Source organism: Talaromyces amestolkiae, assembly GCF_001896365.1.
Source record: "Talaromyces amestolkiae strain CIB chromosome Unknown scaffold5.1, whole genome shotgun sequence".
Classification (NCBI taxonomy): Eukaryota; Fungi; Ascomycota; class Eurotiomycetes; order Eurotiales; family Trichocomaceae; genus Talaromyces; species Talaromyces amestolkiae.
In genome coordinates, this window is record NW_024468041.1 from 991,527 (window position 1) to 1,009,658 (window position 18,132).

At 45.6% G+C, this 18,132-nt stretch overlaps 6 protein-coding genes across 6 annotated transcripts; 5 read left to right on the forward strand and 1 right to left on the reverse strand.

Annotated features, from left to right (window-relative positions):
* Positions 1-1,908: 1,908 nt before the first annotated feature.
* BHQ10_003441 (uncharacterized protein) lies at positions 1,909-4,096 on the forward strand (the record flags this gene model as incomplete). Its single annotated transcript, XM_040875698.1, has 6 exons — positions 1,909-1,947; positions 2,089-2,295; positions 2,354-2,423; positions 2,489-2,639; positions 2,708-3,883; positions 3,958-4,096. The coding sequence occupies 6 exons, from the start codon at positions 1,909-1,911 to the stop codon at positions 4,094-4,096; spliced, it is 1,782 nt and encodes a 593-aa protein (XP_040731945.1).
* Positions 4,097-4,914: 818 nt separating this feature from the next.
* BHQ10_003442 (uncharacterized protein) lies at positions 4,915-6,342 on the forward strand (the record flags this gene model as incomplete). Its single annotated transcript, XM_040875699.1, has 1 exon — positions 4,915-6,342. The coding sequence occupies one exon, from the start codon at positions 4,915-4,917 to the stop codon at positions 6,340-6,342; it is 1,428 nt and encodes a 475-aa protein (XP_040731946.1).
* Positions 6,343-7,191: 849 nt separating this feature from the next.
* BHQ10_003443 (uncharacterized protein) lies at positions 7,192-10,409 on the forward strand (the record flags this gene model as incomplete). The annotated part of the gene is made up of 7 exons (XM_040875700.1): positions 7,192-7,363; positions 7,426-8,044; positions 8,118-8,354; positions 8,419-9,186; positions 9,241-9,892; positions 9,949-10,087; positions 10,150-10,409. 7 exons carry the CDS (start codon positions 7,192-7,194, stop codon positions 10,407-10,409), a joined length of 2,847 nt encoding a protein of 948 aa, XP_040731947.1.
* A 1,488-nt stretch (positions 10,410-11,897) lies between these two features.
* BHQ10_003444 (uncharacterized protein) lies at positions 11,898-13,284 on the forward strand (the record flags this gene model as incomplete). Its single annotated transcript, XM_040875701.1, has 3 exons — positions 11,898-12,187; positions 12,236-12,709; positions 12,771-13,284. 3 exons carry the CDS (start codon positions 11,898-11,900, stop codon positions 13,282-13,284), a joined length of 1,278 nt encoding a protein of 425 aa, XP_040731948.1.
* A 2,463-nt stretch (positions 13,285-15,747) lies between these two features.
* BHQ10_003445 (uncharacterized protein) lies at positions 15,748-16,104 on the reverse strand (the record flags this gene model as incomplete). The annotated part of the gene is made up of 1 exon (XM_040875702.1): positions 15,748-16,104. The coding sequence occupies one exon, from the start codon at positions 16,102-16,104 to the stop codon at positions 15,748-15,750; it is 357 nt and encodes a 118-aa protein (XP_040731949.1).
* Positions 16,105-17,263: 1,159 nt separating this feature from the next.
* Positions 17,264-18,061, forward strand: BHQ10_003446 (uncharacterized protein; the record flags this gene model as incomplete). Its single annotated transcript, XM_040875703.1, has 1 exon — positions 17,264-18,061. The coding sequence occupies one exon, from the start codon at positions 17,264-17,266 to the stop codon at positions 18,059-18,061; it is 798 nt and encodes a 265-aa protein (XP_040731950.1).
* Between the last annotated feature and the right edge of the window lie 71 nt (positions 18,062-18,132).

Sequence of the window (18,132 nt, forward strand, 5' to 3'; positions counted from 1 at the left end):
GAGCTAGTTGTTAAGATCTTAAATTGTAACAATGTTTAGCGATCAGCCGTTAGGTCGTCTTCATTCCTTACCGGGGATAAATGAGCCAATTAGTTTTTAGGAAGTGCTTATCAGTTTGCCATGTTTGCATGACACATATCTTAAGCATATATAGCTAGGACATTCCCCAGAGCTACCTCTCAACCTAGAGACCATTTCATTCACCCATAGTTTCAACAACGTTCCCTACATACCTGTCGAAGCTGCTGCCTCAGGTCTGGCCACGCATTACGTGGTCATTCTGCTTTATATATGGTACCTACTTCACTAGGTCATCGAGCATATGTGCGCGCGACATTTTCTCATTAATCTTAACAATACCTGCCTTCAGCGTCAAAAGTACCGGGTTTATATAATAACAATCTACAAATCACGAGTCGATCCATTTTTGGAAATGAATTGAAGAAGTTAAGCGATGATCGATAGAACAAACATCTATCTTCATTTCTTTCTTCCTTTCGTACTCAACAGGAGATGCCAGTCGTTTTGCCTAGTGGTCAGTCGATCTGACTCGTCGCGCTTCCTCCGACCAAATAGCGCTCTGCAACACATAACCTTTTTCCAAGGCTTTCCATCTGGTAAACGTCCATATGAACAGCCTACAGTCTCTGGAGATTAATTCACCACAAGTAACTGGCAGGGTTGACAATAGAACCTCTTGATGACCCAGGTTTAGGGTGGAAACTAACCTTACAGCATCCGACCTCGGTTGTTACAGTCCGGGTATCATCAGACTGTCATAGCTCCAATCTTGATCCGCTTTATTGCTGCAGCTGTTTACGGAGTACACCGTAGGCACATGCAGCTTTCACAAAGGTTCAAGGAAGTAAAACAGGGAAAATGAAGATTCTTGTGATCAATGATTAGAATTTCAGGCCTCCACCCTCAAATCAGGAGATAAAAATCTTCTGTCAAGGACGAGTCAAATCAGATTATTGATTTTGTGTTCTAGTCTTCTAGAACTTAGAATTTCTCCTGTCAATAACACTTGGCGGCTATAGCTAGCAGCGCGTTGATTGGGTAGAAATGGGATGGCATGACCTGCAAAGTTTGCAATCCCTCCGCAAAACTATAGCATGACTACTATTAAGGCCGTTTAGCAGAAAGGGGCCTAGTTTTGTCAGATACCATTCTGAAAGGAGATGCGGTGATTGAGAATCGCCGCCACTCGCTTGTCCTGACGGATGATCGGGATAACGACCGAGACCTTGTACATTTTACGTGCTCGGATATTGCAGCAATTGAAGGCGTTATGTCCTGTTGCAAAGTATATTTGACGAGCTGAATCCTGATCCAATAGTTTTTTTTGATACTATGATTAGCCAATAGCCAACACATGAGAATCAGGTAGGGGAGAAAAGGAAGAAGAATCGAGCTGGAATGCGAGCACTGACCACCGGACACCGAGCAAACACCTGTTTAAGAAGTACGAGGTACCAGACCACGTTTGTATCTATCTTATGACTTAGTCGCTTGGGTCTTAGTCAATACGGGGGCCCGTCGACTAACCCCAGCTATTGGTCGATGGGGAAGCGCGTTGGAATTGTTCCACCAAGGAATTAAATTAAGCAAACAAACTTGTTACAGTGGCAATTGGGGGTGCGTATCGAGTCCAAGTCGAACGCTGTCGGTTCGCCCTTCAAGTTTTTATAGACAGTCGCGGTTGATTGACCAAATCCCCGCAACTAGGGATCGTTCATATATTGGATCCAATCCCTGGGGCCCCAATGGTCCCAGAATCGGTTTTTAGTGTTGGGGAGCGGTGCGTCTACCGCCGCCATGACTCGGAGCCACTTGTTGCGGCGCAATTAAGGTAGGGAATTCATCGGTCGACAAGCCGACATTCCGCGACAGCTGGACGTATCCAACATGAGCTCTAGAAACGCGACCACTCCTATGCAGCTTAAGGTATCTGGAGATGGTTTGCGGGGAAAGGAATATTATTTCCATTTGAACTGAACGAAATTGATGGCGCGCTGTAGTGGAATATAAATATGAGAACACTTCGCTGCACTGTAACATCTCCCTTGCTTTACTAAGCTCCTACAGAGGTTCCTGTGCTTTGCTTATCTCGAAATCGTGCCCGACCGGAGCAACGCTACAGGATACTTTGATTCTGGAGGAGACGAAACCGTCCATTTCCAAATCATGTCGAAACCGGAGGAACAGGCCGTCGAGGCTGTCCCTGTTGAGCAGAAGGAACTGGCAACGACGACCGTGGTGAGCGGTGAGGTGCATGCCAAGGAGGTCTACAACGTAAGTCATGTGTGCAAGATCCGGAGGGGAGCAACAAATTGAGATTATATCATCACAGGCCGAGCTATTCGCCGCCATCAAGGACACTCCTATTGAGCGATGGAGTAAAGAATCCATTCATCTCTACTGTAAGTCTTGCTTAGCGGATACACATTGATGAGCGAATATGTGCTGAATCCATGCTGTTTTATAGGCTTCATTGCGGTCTGTTTCTGTTGCTCTTGTGCCAATGGCTACGACGGCTCTCTCATGAGCTCCATTCTAGCCATGCCTTTTTTCAAAGCCAAGTTTGACTCAGGACTCGTTGGTCAGAAGACCTCGCTTCTTAGTGCTTTGTACAGTGTGTAAGTTCTATCTACCAGAAGAACCCCTCCCAGAGAGATTATTTGTCCTCATATAAGAACAAAAATAGTGGTTCCATCGCAGCTTTCCCCTTCGCGCCATATGTCAGTGACAGATTCGGCCGCCGCGTGGGCATGTTCGTCGGCGCTATTATCATCATCGTTGGCGCCATTCTCACTTCGACAGCCAACACCGTGGCCCAATTCATCGTCGGCCGTTTTGTCCTCGGTGCGGGAATTATGTTCATGACCGTCTCTGCCCCGGCTTACGCAGTTGAGATTGCTCCACCACACTGGCGTGGTCGTGCGGTCGGCTTCTATAATTGTGGCTGGTTCGGTGGCTCCATCCCTGCGTCTTTCATTACTTATGGCTGTCAGTATATCAATAACGATTACTCGTGGAGGATCCCCCTGATTCTGCAATGTTTCACCTGTCTTGTTGTCCTTTCCTCCGTTTTCTTCATGCCAGAGTCGCCCCGATATTTAATGGCCAACGACGAGACCGAGAAAGCTATTGAGATCTTGGCCAAATACCATGGTAATGGTAACCGCCACGCTCGTTTGGTCATGTTGGAAGTGGAAGAGATTAAGCAAAACCTTCAGGAGGACGCCCTGTATAACAAGGGTATTTGGGATTGGCGTCCGCTCTTCGCCACTCATAATAGCCGCTGGCGTACATCACAAGCTATCATGATGGGCATCTTTGGTCAGTTCTCTGGCAACGGTCTCGGTTACTACAACTCGTCCATCTTCAATATCTTGGGCTACACATCGAGTTTCCAACAATTAGGTTTTACGGTTGTCAACCAGGTTGTTTCCGCCGCTGGCGCTCTGACTGCTATGTCTCTCACCGACCGCATGCCGCGCCGAAAGGTGCTTGTTTGGGGTACCTTGGTTGGCGCTATCTTGCTATGTATCAATGCAGCTCTGCAGAATGCCCTTTCCAAAGCGACAGTCAACAATGTTATTACCAATCCTCATCTAGCCCAAGGCGCTCTTGCCTTCTTCTTCCTTTTCAACACGGCAAATTCATTCACATACACCCCGCTGCAAGGTGTTGTTCCAGCAGAGGCTCTTGATACTCGCCTTCGCGCTAAAGGCCTTGCTATGTACGGCTTGGTCGTCAACATCTTTGGCTTCATCAACTTGTACGCCGGACCAATCGCGCTTAGCAATATTCAATACAACTATGTGTGGATCTTCGTCGGTTGGGACTTTATCGAAACAGTCCTGTGGTACTTTTTCGGGTGAGCACTTTTTCTTTGTTCTTCTCCGTTCTATGATCGCGTCAACTCTCTAACATTGTTTGTCTCTAAAATAGTGTCGAGGCTCAAGGCCGTACTCTCGAGGAACTCGAGTGGGTCTACAACCAGCCCAACCCAGTCAAGGCCTCTCTTCATGTCGACAAGGTTTTGATTCGAGATGATGGTGTCGTCACCGAGAAGGTGATCGATGCTTAAACTCTGCCGAATCAATGCCGGTGTTGTTAAGAATCTCGGATTCAAGACTGATAACCTTCATTTCCTTGGTGAGAGGAAAGGAGGCCTTTTATACTTATATTCTTCTTAGATGATTCAACTGTTTGCTAGGGACATGATCTTAGTCATGAACTACATGTTTCAGATAGGCTAGATTGCTCAAGTTATCTCCCATGCAAAAGCTGACCATTATTTATTAATTAATTGATTTTTTTACTTGATTGATACACTACTTAAGTCCAGAATAGGACCACTAGCTCTGGTCATTGATATACCTACGTTTACTGGAAATTCCGGAATGGTGTGGAACACATAATTTCTTGTTACTAGGTCTCTATACAAACCATATTTTCACTGCCAGGGTGGGGTTTTCCTTTTCAGCTGTCGCCGCTTTTGTGAGGGCGCGCACGCTCCGGCTCACTGAGTAGATTTCAGTCCCGACTCACGCTCCCTAAGCCACTCATTTGTCGTTGAAGGTCGATCTAGTCCCCGGTAACTATGCACACATATTCCATCCAATGGCGTCTTTTTAACGTCAACGAGATAACTAGTGGTCTTGACGTGCACCACTCTACATGCCTGCAAATAACTTATGATACGTGAGCATGAAGTAATGTCTTCCAAAAAAAAAAAAAAAAAAAAAAAGTGAAGCCCCCCTCCCTCCCCCAAAATAAAAGAGATCTCCGCCGGATCAACGAGAGGCTCCTATAGATTGTACTTGCTCAGATGAAACAATAGTAAGTCGAATGTTCCATCGCTCAAGGGTGATGGTATCGGCCAGTCGTGGTTACTGTTATAATATGGCGGCCGTCACGAAATACGACTCGATAATAATAGGCTCCGGCCAGTCTGGCAACCCACTCGCCGCAGCAATCGCGAAGACTGGCCAGAAAACAGCACTCATCGAAAAAGAACATGTCGGTGGATGCTGTATCAACGAAGGATGTACGCCGACGAAAACATTAATTGCGTCAGGCCGCGTCGCGTACCTAAATCGCAGAGGGCCGGACTATGGTATACACTCTTCCAACACTAAAGGCAAGGCGAATGAGGTCATAGTCGACATGCTCACGGTTCGCCAACGGAAACGTAACATCGTCGCTTCGTTCCATAACAGCAGCGTGGATAGACTTCACGAAGCCGGTGTGGATGTATTGGCCGGTGACGCAAGTTTCGCTGATGAGAAAACTCTGAAATACAAAGACAGCCTCGGTAAAGAGAGGACTGTCTACGGTCAGAATATATTCATCAATGTTGGCGCACGACCAGCACCGCCAAGGCTTGAAGGAATCGATTTGCTTGATAAAGGGAGAGTATTGGATTCAACTTCGATCCAAGAGCTAGATGAAGTTCCCGGTCATCTCGTGGTTATCGGAGGGGGTTACGTGGGAGTGGAATTCGCACAGCTATTTCGCAGACTAGGTGCGCAGGTAACTCTTATTCAGCATGGGGCACAGCTACTGCCACGTGAGGATGGAGCAATTGCCGATCTTCTCCTACAGATTCTCCGAGAGGATGGACTCGCAGTTTTGCTAAACGCGCAAGCTGTTCGAGTTACAGTATCATCAAGTGGGTTTGCTCTCACCGTACATGTCGACAACGACAACCGGATTATCGAAGGGACGCATATATTATTCGCTACCGGTCGGATTCCGAATACAGACAGTCTGAACTTAGAAGCTGCACATATCAAGACCGACAGCAAAGGATACATTCTGACTAATGAATACCTCGAGACTTCGTCCCCTTCTGTCTTTGCAATGGGTGATGTGAAAGGTCCTCCCGCATTTACACACGTCTCGTACGACGATTTCCGTATCATTCGATCTAACTTCCTTTCTTTGTCTTCTAAAAAGCTCTCTATCAAAGACCGCATCGTCCCGTACGTGGTGTTCACCGACCCCCAAATGGCACACGTCGGTCTCCATGAGGACGAGGCTCGTTCCAAATTCCCCAGCAAGGGAATTCGGACAGCAACGATGCCAATGGCATACGTTGCGCGCGCATTAGAAACTGACGAATCGAGAGGAGTGATGAAGGCGGTCGTGGACAGTGATACCGGGCTGATCCTAGGATTTACCTGTCTGGGCCTCGAAGGGGGTGAAATCATGAGCACAGTGCAGATGGCGATGGTAGGGAATGTCCCCTATCACAAATTGCAGGATACGATTTGGGCGCATCCTGCTCTAGCAGAGAGCCTGAACAACATATGGGGTTTTCTGGAGTAATCCAAGTATTTATTTGAACACGCCGCAATGGACATGGAAAAGGAGCGATAATCAAGTGCGTCAACTCTGTCTGGCTCCGTCGCCTCTGTGTGTGTATATCAGGATATATTTAACAGTTAAAGCGTACTTGATTGTGGACAACTGGAACTTCATACACACGCCACACAATACAAGACACCCAAGAGGGCCCCCTGTAATCTCTAGAAGAACTTGCATTGTAATGTGAGTTTTTTACGTTTTGCCTGGAGAAGGAAAAAGCCGACTCTTTTTCCTGTGGTAGTTGTGATGGGTGGAAAGGCTAAACTGGAGGAAGTGAAGGTCAACTACGTGGGAATACAGTCCCGTTAGAATCTAAGTGATAATACGACAAAGATTTCCAGTGTCGAGAATGGACAACATACGCCTTCGTCAATTCGTGGTATTCATATTCGTAAATACATAGTTAGCCGTAAATGTATACACTAATACCCTTATTCCTCTCGATGCCCTGAAGAACACCACTTTTGATTTGCCACAGACCAAGTAGCCTCTTAGCTAAGTTCCGGCCCGATCAGGACAGAAGAGGCGGTCTTATTCAGCAATTCAAACCATTCGATAGATCTTAGGGTTGAAATGTTCCAGCAATATTTCAACGCTGGTCTGGATGGACCACTGACGTCATTGACTGCGACACGGACTGCGACACAAGTCACTTTTCTTCGAATTTGGATTTGTCAGAGATCCTCATGGTATGATCATATTTTGGTAATAGGAAATTGCGGAAAGACCTTACTACGCGTCGGATATCCGCCCATCCGCGCAACTCTTGCCTTTGCTCCCACCATCACACATGTCACATCCTTGTCTATCATGGCCGCTGTAGCGCTGGACATTACAGGAAGATCATCTCAGCAACCTGACCTCATTCGTTCAGATAATGTAGCAGATAATGGAGCAGAGAAAGGAAGTGAGCGATTCCCAGGTGACAATGATGGAGCGCGATTCTTCCAGGATAATTCAAACACCGGTGCTCGCATTCTCGGTGAGTGATGTTCAGCCGATATTACACTCCATGTTCTAACCATGCTTTACTTCTTGTCATAGACGATGGCCGGGTATCAATCCACATCGATGAACATTCTCCGCGGCTGTTTTTACAACGCCTTGGTATACCTTCTGGCAGGGAGGTGGAACAAACAGATGGCGCAGAACGTCCTATTCCGAAGGATGTGGTGAAGATTCCACTGCAATTAAACATCGTCATCCAGGTGATTGGTTCTCGGGGCGACATCCAACCCTTTATTGCACTGGGGAAGGAACTGAAAGCACACGGTCACAGGGTCAGATTGGCCACGCATATGGCCTTTCGAGAGTTCGTTCTCGATGGCGGTCTAGAGTTCTTCAATATCGGGGGAGACCCGGCGGAGCTAATGGCTTTCATGGTCAAAAATCCGGGCCTCTTGCCGGGTGTTAAGTCAATACGCAGCGGAGCCATCCAGAAGCGCCGACGTGAGATGAGAGAAATTTTCAATGGATGTTGGAAATCCTGCTATGAGACGGGTGATGGAACTCATCTTCATCAGATCAAAGAGGATCCATGGAGTAAAACTGTGGATTATCGACGACGGCCCTTTGTGGCAGATGCCATTATAGCCAATCCCCCAAGCCTAGCCCATATACATTGTGCGCAGCGATTGGGCATTCCTCTTCACATCATGTTTACGTGAGCTGAATCTCTCATATATGAAACCCTAGTTACTGTTTACACAATAGACAGACGACTAAGTATTTGATAGAATGCCCTGGTCACCAACACAGTCATTTCCTCACCCATTAGCCACTTTGCACACCCAGAACAGTAAGCGGAGTGTCGCAAATTTCGTGTCCTACGGTATTGTGGATATGATGGTGTGGGAAGGTCTTGGAGATATTCTAAACACGCTTCGCAAGAATACCCTAGCGCTCCAACCTCTGGATTCATTGACTGTTCCAAGCTTACTGCATCGACTGCACGTGCCCCATGCGTATCTATGGTGAGGAATTCATTTCTTGTCGGCAAAAATATTCCAATACGACTAATGAGAAAGTTTGACACAGGTCCCCGGCATTGCTACCCAAACCCCCCGATTGGTCTGATAAAATTGACGTATGCGGTTTCAGCTTTCTCCCATCAGAGACCAGCTACACGCCTCCAGTGGAAATAGATACATTCCTCAAAGCTGGACCGAGACCACTCTATGTCGGATTTGGTTCTATCGTCGTGGACGATCCAGTCAAACTGACGGAAATTGTATTCAAAGCAGTTCAAAAGACTGGACAGCGGGCTCTCATTTCAAAGGGCTGGGGAGGTCTTGGGGCAGACGGAGTGGATGTGCCGGACAATATTCTCATCATTGGAAACTGCCCCCATGATTGGCTGTTTCGACAGGTTTCATGCGTGGTCCACCACGGTGGTGCTGGTACGACAGCCGCAGGCCTCGCGCTTGGTAGACCAACGATAATTGTCCCCTTTTTTGGCGACCAGCAGTTTTGGGGAGACATCGTGGCACGAGCAGGAGCCGGGCCGGCGCCAATACCTCATAAACGTTTGAATGTCCAGAATCTGTCAGACGCAATAGAAAAGGCGCTGGAGGCATCTACCTTAGAAAGGGCACAGGCGATCGCAATTGACATGCAGGAAGAGTCTGGGGTGCAACATGGCGTGTATAGTTTTTATCGACATCTTGATATCCAGTCACTCAGATGCTCTATATTCCCGAATCGGCCGGCGGCTTGGCATCTCAAGCATACTAAAATTAACTTAAGTGCCTATGCAGCAACAGTCCTGGTAAAATCACGCAAAATCAGTCCAGATATGCTCGTGCTGTAAGTCTACAACGTCGTTACCGAAATGGCGAGATCCGCTAATTTCATTCCCAGGCACCGTCCAAAAGAATACGATACATTCCGGGATCCGAGCGGCCCACTTACTGCTAGTGCTCAGTTGCTAGTTGGGTCCATGGCGAGTTTCATGACTGGGCTTGTGGATACCCCAAGAGAGATCCTGCTTGATTTTATTTCTGCAGTTCACGCACTAAGCCACCCGCGTGAACATTTCAATCAACACACAGCATATCGGGCAGCAATTTCATGTCCAGATCAATCATCCCCCGAAGATAGTGTCGAGAGCGAGGAAAGGCAATTTGAGGATAATGAAGAGGACGACGAAGTTCCAAACGAGGAGAGTACGCAGGGAGATTTTGCTGATGAGGAAAATGAAACCTATGTCAACAGCAGCACACGGTCGTCAAGCATAGAACGTAAACGGAACCTCCAACAGGAAAAGGCCAAGCCAATGAGCAGTTCGATGACGTCGTCGAAATCACAAAAACTCAATGTTTTACACGAAGCTGCGTTCCACGGAAGTAATATGTCGAAAAAGTTCTTGAGGCTAATTATCTTGTTGCCAACTGATGTGTCACTGAGCATGGCCAGAGGATTCCACAACGCACCTAAATTATATCATGATCCGACAGTAAACGACATCCCCCAAGTGATTAGCATTCGAAGTGGGATCAGGGCAGCTGGAAAGGTAATATCAGGTATACCAGCACCGGCATAGGGCCAAGTATACTGACATATGCACAGGAACTCCAAGATGGATTCTACTTAGGTATAACGGGCCTAGTAACGCATCCGCGTCATGGTTTCAAAGATAACGGTGGGATGGGATTGCTCAAGGGGCTCGGGAAAGCAGTGGGTGGGGTGTTTCTCAAGCCGACAGCGGGTACGTGGAACATGCCAGTAATCTCTCTGCAATCTGGTTGTATACGAGCTAATCTTAATTAGGGCTATGGGGTCTAGCAGGGTATCCATTGAGCGGGGTACTCAGAGAAATCAATGACTCGTTGGGCAAACACCAGAAATGCATGATTGTGATGGGTCGCATATCGCAAGGTCTTGAAGAGACGGAAGAATCGACAGCCCAGGAAGGAGCAGAAGTATTCAGGAGGTGGAGTGCAATTGAAGAGGACATGGAAAGGTCGAATAAACGACATATTGTACGACGCAGCCATTTGTATACGCAAGAAACTGCAGGTGTTGTGTAAGGCTGCGAGCGAGAACGATCTTGGGGTTTTCCTAGCTTCCACCTCTTAGCTAGCTTCGTTGAATACGATATCGCTCATCAGAAACCTGCCATCTGTCGGATAATCCGGATATTCAGAAGCAGCCAAACGAGACAGTCGATCAGAAACCACCAGTTAGAGGATTGGTGTCTAAGTTTACCACGTGTCATAGCTCACAAACTGATGGCTCACAGATCATGTATACCCGAAGCGCTGGATCCCATACAAATCAGCAAGTTAGACAGTGGAGATAGAGAACAGCTACATACATATACTAAATAGAATATACTGCACCTCATAAGCGTTTTTCTTCCAAAAGTGAACATCATAGAAAGTTAACATATCATCTTACTACACGTATTCAGCTTTCATTGGACTAGAAGTAACAAACGTGGACAATAAAGACAAGAATAGGATAGTAAAAGCCTAAAGTTCTCAACCTTCTCTTTATAGTTGTAACAACGTTACGAGGGATATGTATATCACGTTCGAGAGGGGTCACTGAAGGCTAAGCATACAAGGTAGGGTATGGAATGCCAATGCACTAAAACCAATCTCTTCCTGCTATTCTTGTCTGCATTTTATCTATATATACAAGTGTTATCAATCCTGGCTCAGTATCCGACTAAGTCCGACTGATTAACTCCAGCTTACTATAAGTCCGGTTCACTAACTCTAGCGTATTGATATGTCAATAGACAAGGATTCCGTGAATAGCTTCAAGGGCTTTGTACAACGGTAGGTTGTCTAACTAGACTGCTTGGGTTGTTACAATAGTAATATCCTACTTACATTCTGTGTTTCGTCCTGTTGTCGCACCTACTTGTTAAGATATGGTTGAAGTTGGCGCTGTATTAGTCTGTATGTCGTTGGTAAAGCTCTGTCAACAGCTATTTTTCATCGACATTGCATAAAAAATCTATATATATTACAATTCTCCATTTCAATTGCATAATTGAAAATCAGTAAGCTACAAACATTTAAAATTATAGAAGTTTAGCTTCTACTCAGACCAGCTGTCTGGATGCGCTATTAATTCCGCTCAATGATTCCAATTCATTTCAGAATAATTGGCCCCTACAAAATTCCTCTTTTTGTTTAACAGTACTCCAGCCTATTTAAGAGGGCACATAAGAGCCAGCATAAATTAAAGCTCAAGCACACCAACCCGCAATCATCAATTCAGAGAACACAAAATAACAAAATATGGATCAGCGCTGATGGATCTCAGACTTATCCTTAGAGATTGATAACGCGACTGCCCCAGCTTCTGATAAAATCCACCATTTATCGGATTTAGTTCATGCAAGCAATGAGAATTGCAACATATAGTTTACAGACCACGCCATCCTATCCCACCACCATCACGCCATCGCCCGTGCACAGCGAATACTTAAACTGCGAAGAAACCTACATATCTATGTACATAGTTCGAAAAGAAAAAGCATAATAATATTTCTTCAAAGAAAAATGAGTCAATTCCCTGCGACTGACCCTGCGGTCTACGATGAATACAAAAACAAATGGGCTTCGTTACCAGAAAACGAGCATGGCTGGCTGGCACGAGCTCGCGAGGTCGCCGAGGTCCTTGCTCAGGACTCCGCGAAGCGTGATCAAGAAAATAAATCACCTGTAGCAGAAATCGCTCTTCTCAAGCATTCTCATCTACTGAAAACCCTGGGTCCTGAGAAGTATGGCGGTGGTGGCCAGCCATGGAACGTGGCATATAAAGTGATTCGCGAGGTCGCCAAAGCTGATGGGTTAGTCCCTGCTGACAAAAAATTAAGGATATGAACTTACAATAACAGATCAATCGGCGCACTTCTCGGCTACCACTTACTCTGGTCAAGAGTGGCAGACATCGTAGGCACACCCGAACAGAGCGACCGTCTCGACCAGCTTATCATTACGAACAACTACTTTGTCGGCGGTGCAGTGAATCCTCGTGACAACGACCTTCGAATCAGTATAGATGGAGAAAATATCGTCTTCAACGGCGCTAAACACTTCAACACTGGTGGCGTGATTTCCGATCTCACTGTTCTTGAGGGCATTCTTGAAGGAACAAATGACCACATTTTTGCCGTTGTGCATACGAAACAGCCTGGAATCCAGTTTGCACATAACTGGCACAATATTGGTTTACGATTGACTGAATCTGGCAGCGTCAAAATTGACAATATCAAAGCTCCTTGGACTGATGCCCTGGGCTGGGATGCAGTTGCGCGCAAGCCTCTGCCTGATGTATTGCAGATACCTTGGGGTAGTCTTCTTCTTCCGGTGTATGTTTTCAAATTGCGAGCTGCATCATATTCGGGAACTGACATGAAAAAACCATTGCAGTATCCAGCTTGTTTTCAGTAACTTCTACCTCGGAATTGCGATTGGTGCACTCGAATACGCTGCCAAGTATACTACTTCGCATACACGCGCCTGGCCATTTGGCGGAGACGTAAAGGAGTCGCCAACAGAAGAGTTCTATATTTTGGAACGCTACGGGAATTTCTTTGCTCATCTGCGTGCTGCCGAAGCCCTCGCTGACCGTGCTGGAGACCAGGTGGCCGCTCTTTTCGCTCGCCACGGTAGTGATCACGTAAAGTTATCCGGCGAAGAACGCGGAGAGATTGCCGAATGGGTCGCCAGTGTCAAAGTCGTTACGACAGACGTTGGACTTAGGGTTACCTCCGGAATTTTTGAGGTGACTGGTTCAAGGGCCACTTCCTTGAAGGTGGGATTGGACCGGTATTGGCGGGATCTAAGGACACACACGTTGCATGATCCGGTTGCGTACAAGAACCGAGAGCTGGGTAGATATGTGGTCTTGGGAGAGATTCCACAGCCGACGTGGTATACTTGAATGGTGGGTAGTATTGCCGCGAAAGATGATTTGAATGAGGACTTTCCTCGATTCATCGATATTAATGTGTCCATTGTTATGTTTGAATTTAATAATCTCGTCTTGCTACATGTAATTGAGAGCTCCATTTTCGTAATACTGGGCATTGCTAAAATCTTGTATACATAACTATCGCCTTTCAAAGAGGTGAAAGACTGACTAGTAACGACCCATAGATACAGTATGGTTCTCTTATTCAGCGACCCTATCAAACTCAGCCGACATCTTTGACTTCACTCAAGGCCGGTCCAATACGCCTATTCTATTAGAAAACAGCTGTCCTTTAGTTTGATTAGGACGGTCTGATACATACTGCGGTATAAGTCCGATATAACCCTAACCATAGTCACAACCTCAAATTCAAGGGTCAATCTATTGCTGTGGAGGGCTATACCTCTGTAAAGCTTATCAAGAGAAGACTCGATAGAAGTCAGACTTGACCTTTGGATGTTTCAAAGGGTATTTGGTAAACTTAGACAGTGGGGTAAAGCTGCGATGGATGCCGACGGTGCTTTAGGTGGCTGCTAGATCAGGGCTTCGATAATGGTACTTTATGGAAGATGCTATCTTTTCCGAACATGTAACAACTACTTCTTACTACCGCAATGAAAAAACCATTGCAAACTTTTACAGAGGTCGCCCAATCGAGATATTTCTAGATGGTGATGGCCAAGGCATATGTATATATCAAGTCTCTGCACTCGATCCTATCTCTCTTGTGCTAGGGTCATTAGGAATTTATTCTTTATGTTTTGTCGATGCGCTGACAGAATAGAGAACCTCTGTACTGATTTGCATCATAATATAAACCAACGAAGTGATCAGTCAACACGCGTCAGAGCTATCTCTGGCTCATCCAGGCGTAAAATTGGGTGCAGTGGAGACAGTGCTCGCTGTTTTAGTGAAGGCTAGGTTAAGGTACAACTTAAAATCCTGTATTAAACCGACATTGGACTACCAGAAAAGCACTTTAGTCCATACATCGCCAATTTCTCATAGTAAGGGATTAGAAACGAAACCTTGTACATAAGTAAACTGCTCGCTTATTTCGTACATTGATAGGTGGAACGTCTGATTTACGCTAATGAAGAGTGAAATCCTCGTCGTGTTGTGTCAAGTCGTCGGTATTTCTAATCCCCCTTCGTCTGAGATACGCACTCCATCCGAAGAAATTTCCCTGATCGGTATTAATAAATAAGTGGGGGCTAGTGTTCAGGCATAGGAGGCTAACGATGAGTCCATACGGTATACGAATTAGCAGTAGCACGCCTGACGTGGCTTAGTCTTCTACACTCAACCCTCCTCTTATCACCAATAATTGAATAAATGCTGACTAGCGGTATGATCTATATGAAATCCCTAGCCTTTATCGTGCATACATTAAGTCGTCTCGTTGGGAAGCCTAAAGTATGTTAGGTTAGTATCTCCGCGAAGCTTACTCGAGTCAAGCATCGCCTATTCTTAATGTGACTATTATAGATTCAGCTCGAGTAGTGTACTTTTAGGCCAGGCCAATAACCTCGCTGTATCCTTATTTATGGCAGCTGTCAATAAGTCTCAGCTTAATCATTAGATATGTTGATTTGCGGTGAATATTTTGAAATGGTGATTTCATGGTAAGCTTGAAAGGCAGGTATTCAATGCGGTTCAATCCGTAGTCAAAAAAGCTTATACCAGATTAACATCATCGCAGTGATGCTGAAGAATGGCCTTAGATATCCGGTTCATTAACATTGACTCGTGGGTATGAAGTGTGTTGGTTGGCACAGCCAATGACTACAGATTTCGTGACTAGGTGTAGGCTTGCGGGGTTTTGTGGGGAGCAGGCGAGTTATCTAAACTTCTATTAGGCTATAATCTCGTATTATCAGTTAGGCAGACGCCAACTATAAGCTAACTAGTAGCTGTCAAGGGTTTGGCTGCATAGATGAAGTGGTTAAATTGGATCCAGCAGCAGAAGCACCCCCGTAATTTGGAGGCGCGCATACGCCCTGTATGTTGACCAATAGCTACGATAGTACAGAGTGGATTGGATAGTTATGTAAATATAATAATTATAGTATTTTATGCATCCCACATCCTAGTTGTGAATGGTCTGAAAGCCACGTGCTACCTTTTAGCCCTAATTCAATATGAAGTACGAAGTAGAGGTATTGTAATTAGTTGTACGACTTGAGTGATAGTTTCAGGTAACAAGAGTATGACTTTGAACATGAGCGTTTTAAGTACATAGTTGCCCATATAACGAAAACCGCGTCCATTACAATTTCCGATAACCTTGATGGATTGCACTCATGAATTTCGCCTAAAAACGGAGATATTTCCATCAATAGCCTATTACTAAAGGTTATTAGATCCAGCACATCAATGTTAAGCTTAAGCAAAGCTTACGAAGGCAAATCGCATACCTTTCCTATTACTCATTTACCAGTCATCAGCGCAGTACACATAGCATGAGCATGTGTCCAGACATGTAGTTCCTGCCTGGCAGACAATATCGGCTCCCTCGCAGTAACAGTAGGTATCCGTGCAGATGTTCGTGTCGCTGAGACCCGTCTGACAAACTACCCATGCGTTCCAATAGTCGCAGAGTTGAAATTGACGCTTGCCGTTCAGGGGCTTGACAGCTAGAGTTCCATTTCCGAAGTCTTCGAAGGAGTAATCCTTGGGAGTGTAAATAGTCCCTTTCGAGGTGTCGACCGGTTCACTAGCCAAAGTGGTTCCAATCAAACCCGCTGAGAGGAGCATGGAGAGAGCAGTAGTGAAACGCATCTTGATCATAGTTCTTTCGTAGAGCTTGAGGTAAAAGTTGAAAGTAAGAGGGTTGAACAGTTTGGAGAGAAGAAGTTTGAATGCAGAGTAGATGCAAAGCGCTGTTCTGGAGGGGAAAGGGTCTCTTTATATAGAGGGCCCCAAGACTAGATCTTTGAAATCTTCCCTTAAGCTAGGAGCCCACGTCTCGCTCTTTTCGCCGATCTCGGTTAAATTTTCAGTAGAATATGAACGAGAAGAGCCTTCATGAGCTACGTTAGTGCACCCTTACCTGGCCAATCGACTGCCTGATTGGGATAATGTGATTGTTGCTAGTCAGTCCTCTATATGTTGAATGCTATAATCACACTGCATAATACTTGCGTTTCAAGAAAAGAAAAACACTTGGAATAGAATAACACCTTTCATAGAACGCCAAAAATTTCATAGCTTATAACGTTTGATATGATGGGCACTGGATCTATTCTTGAAATTTTATGCATGCTACAAGATGGGTGACTGCCTAGCATACAGCATCATTATGTGAAATCTGCCATCCCATCTTATGGTACCCTTCAAGATGCTGTAGGCTGTCATCTTGGTGTTGAACTCTTAATGAGCGAGTGATATTGGTCCACTAGACCGTTTGCGGAGTCGGACGCGTCAGCTTTATGGGGGTTACATATGCTACTAACCATCTTCAAGCTGTTGACTCAAGACATCAGTGACTTTTCCTTCTGATTTATACGCTCGGGCCGTTATCCAGATTGATGGTACTAGCCATGATAGAGCGCGGGGAGATAGAGCTGAAAAAAGGGGCCCCGGTCCTGCATAATGCACGTCTAATTAACCACTACGGGAACTTTATCAATGGACTACTAGTATACCTGTATATATACAATACGAGATAACGAATAATAAGTATAATATAATTCATAAGAATGTATGTTTTAAGCTGCAGGTGGTCAGCATCTGACCCACATGACTTGTTATTATTTACGCTTCACACCTTCCAAAATTCGTATTCGCAACCTGTCACCGAGTAGCCCGGATCACGAATTATTCATCCTCTTCATATGGCTCTTTGATGCCTGTATATACACGAGCTGTGAAAGAAGATCAAAACATACGAAATTTAAGCCGTGTAGTTTCCAGTCGTCATCCACAACTCTGCATTCGCCCAACTAGCATGAAGATGAACAGCTTCTTAATATCAAAATCTGATGATGCGGCGTACGAGAGCGTTGAGGGCGATGAGGAAGACGCAAGTCTCGAAGGACAACCTCAAAACACCTCCAATCTCAAGATGCTCTTGAAGATCCAGCAATGGGGTGTTGCAGTGACATGTATCTCTATTTTCAGTACAGCCCTTATCGCAACAATCCTTCTGCTCCATCTCGCGCAAACGTCTCGACTTGGACGATATGCAAATAATAGCCCGACCAAAGGAGCACATCCAGAGGCTACAGCGATAGGGAACTTTACTATCGGCTTTGATGGATGTGGAAGTTCGCCATCCGAAGCCAGATCATTGGGCTGCTCCTTTGACATATTCGCAAATGCCTGGATTCCCGCTTCCTGTTACAATGCTCTTGTGGCATCTGACTCCGAGTCTGGGAACACTTACCCTATATTCTGGGACTCAAATCATACTCACCCTGCGACTCAAGAAGACATGGAACTTGCGGCATTTGCCAACAGCAGAGATATAACTAGCTTACAATACTTCCATGCCGCTAGTGAATGGCACGTTGCACACTGTTTGCATTTATGGCGGTTAGCTGCGAGCGCGGCCGAATCTCTTACAAAGGGGGTCAAAGGCGTGGGTATATACGCTAAAGCGGCTGATCTACACCATGCAATGCACTGTAGCAAAATTATCATGGGGTTCGGTCAAAAGGCTGGGAAGGATGGTGCTATAGCACCTGTTATTGGTAGATGTGTTGGTATGGATGAGATGTGGAATCTTTCTTATGGGAAAATGTGAATTCTGTATTGATAGTTTGTTCCCAATAAGCTACTAAGCATTCTAAGAAACTCATAGAAAAGCAATAAAAA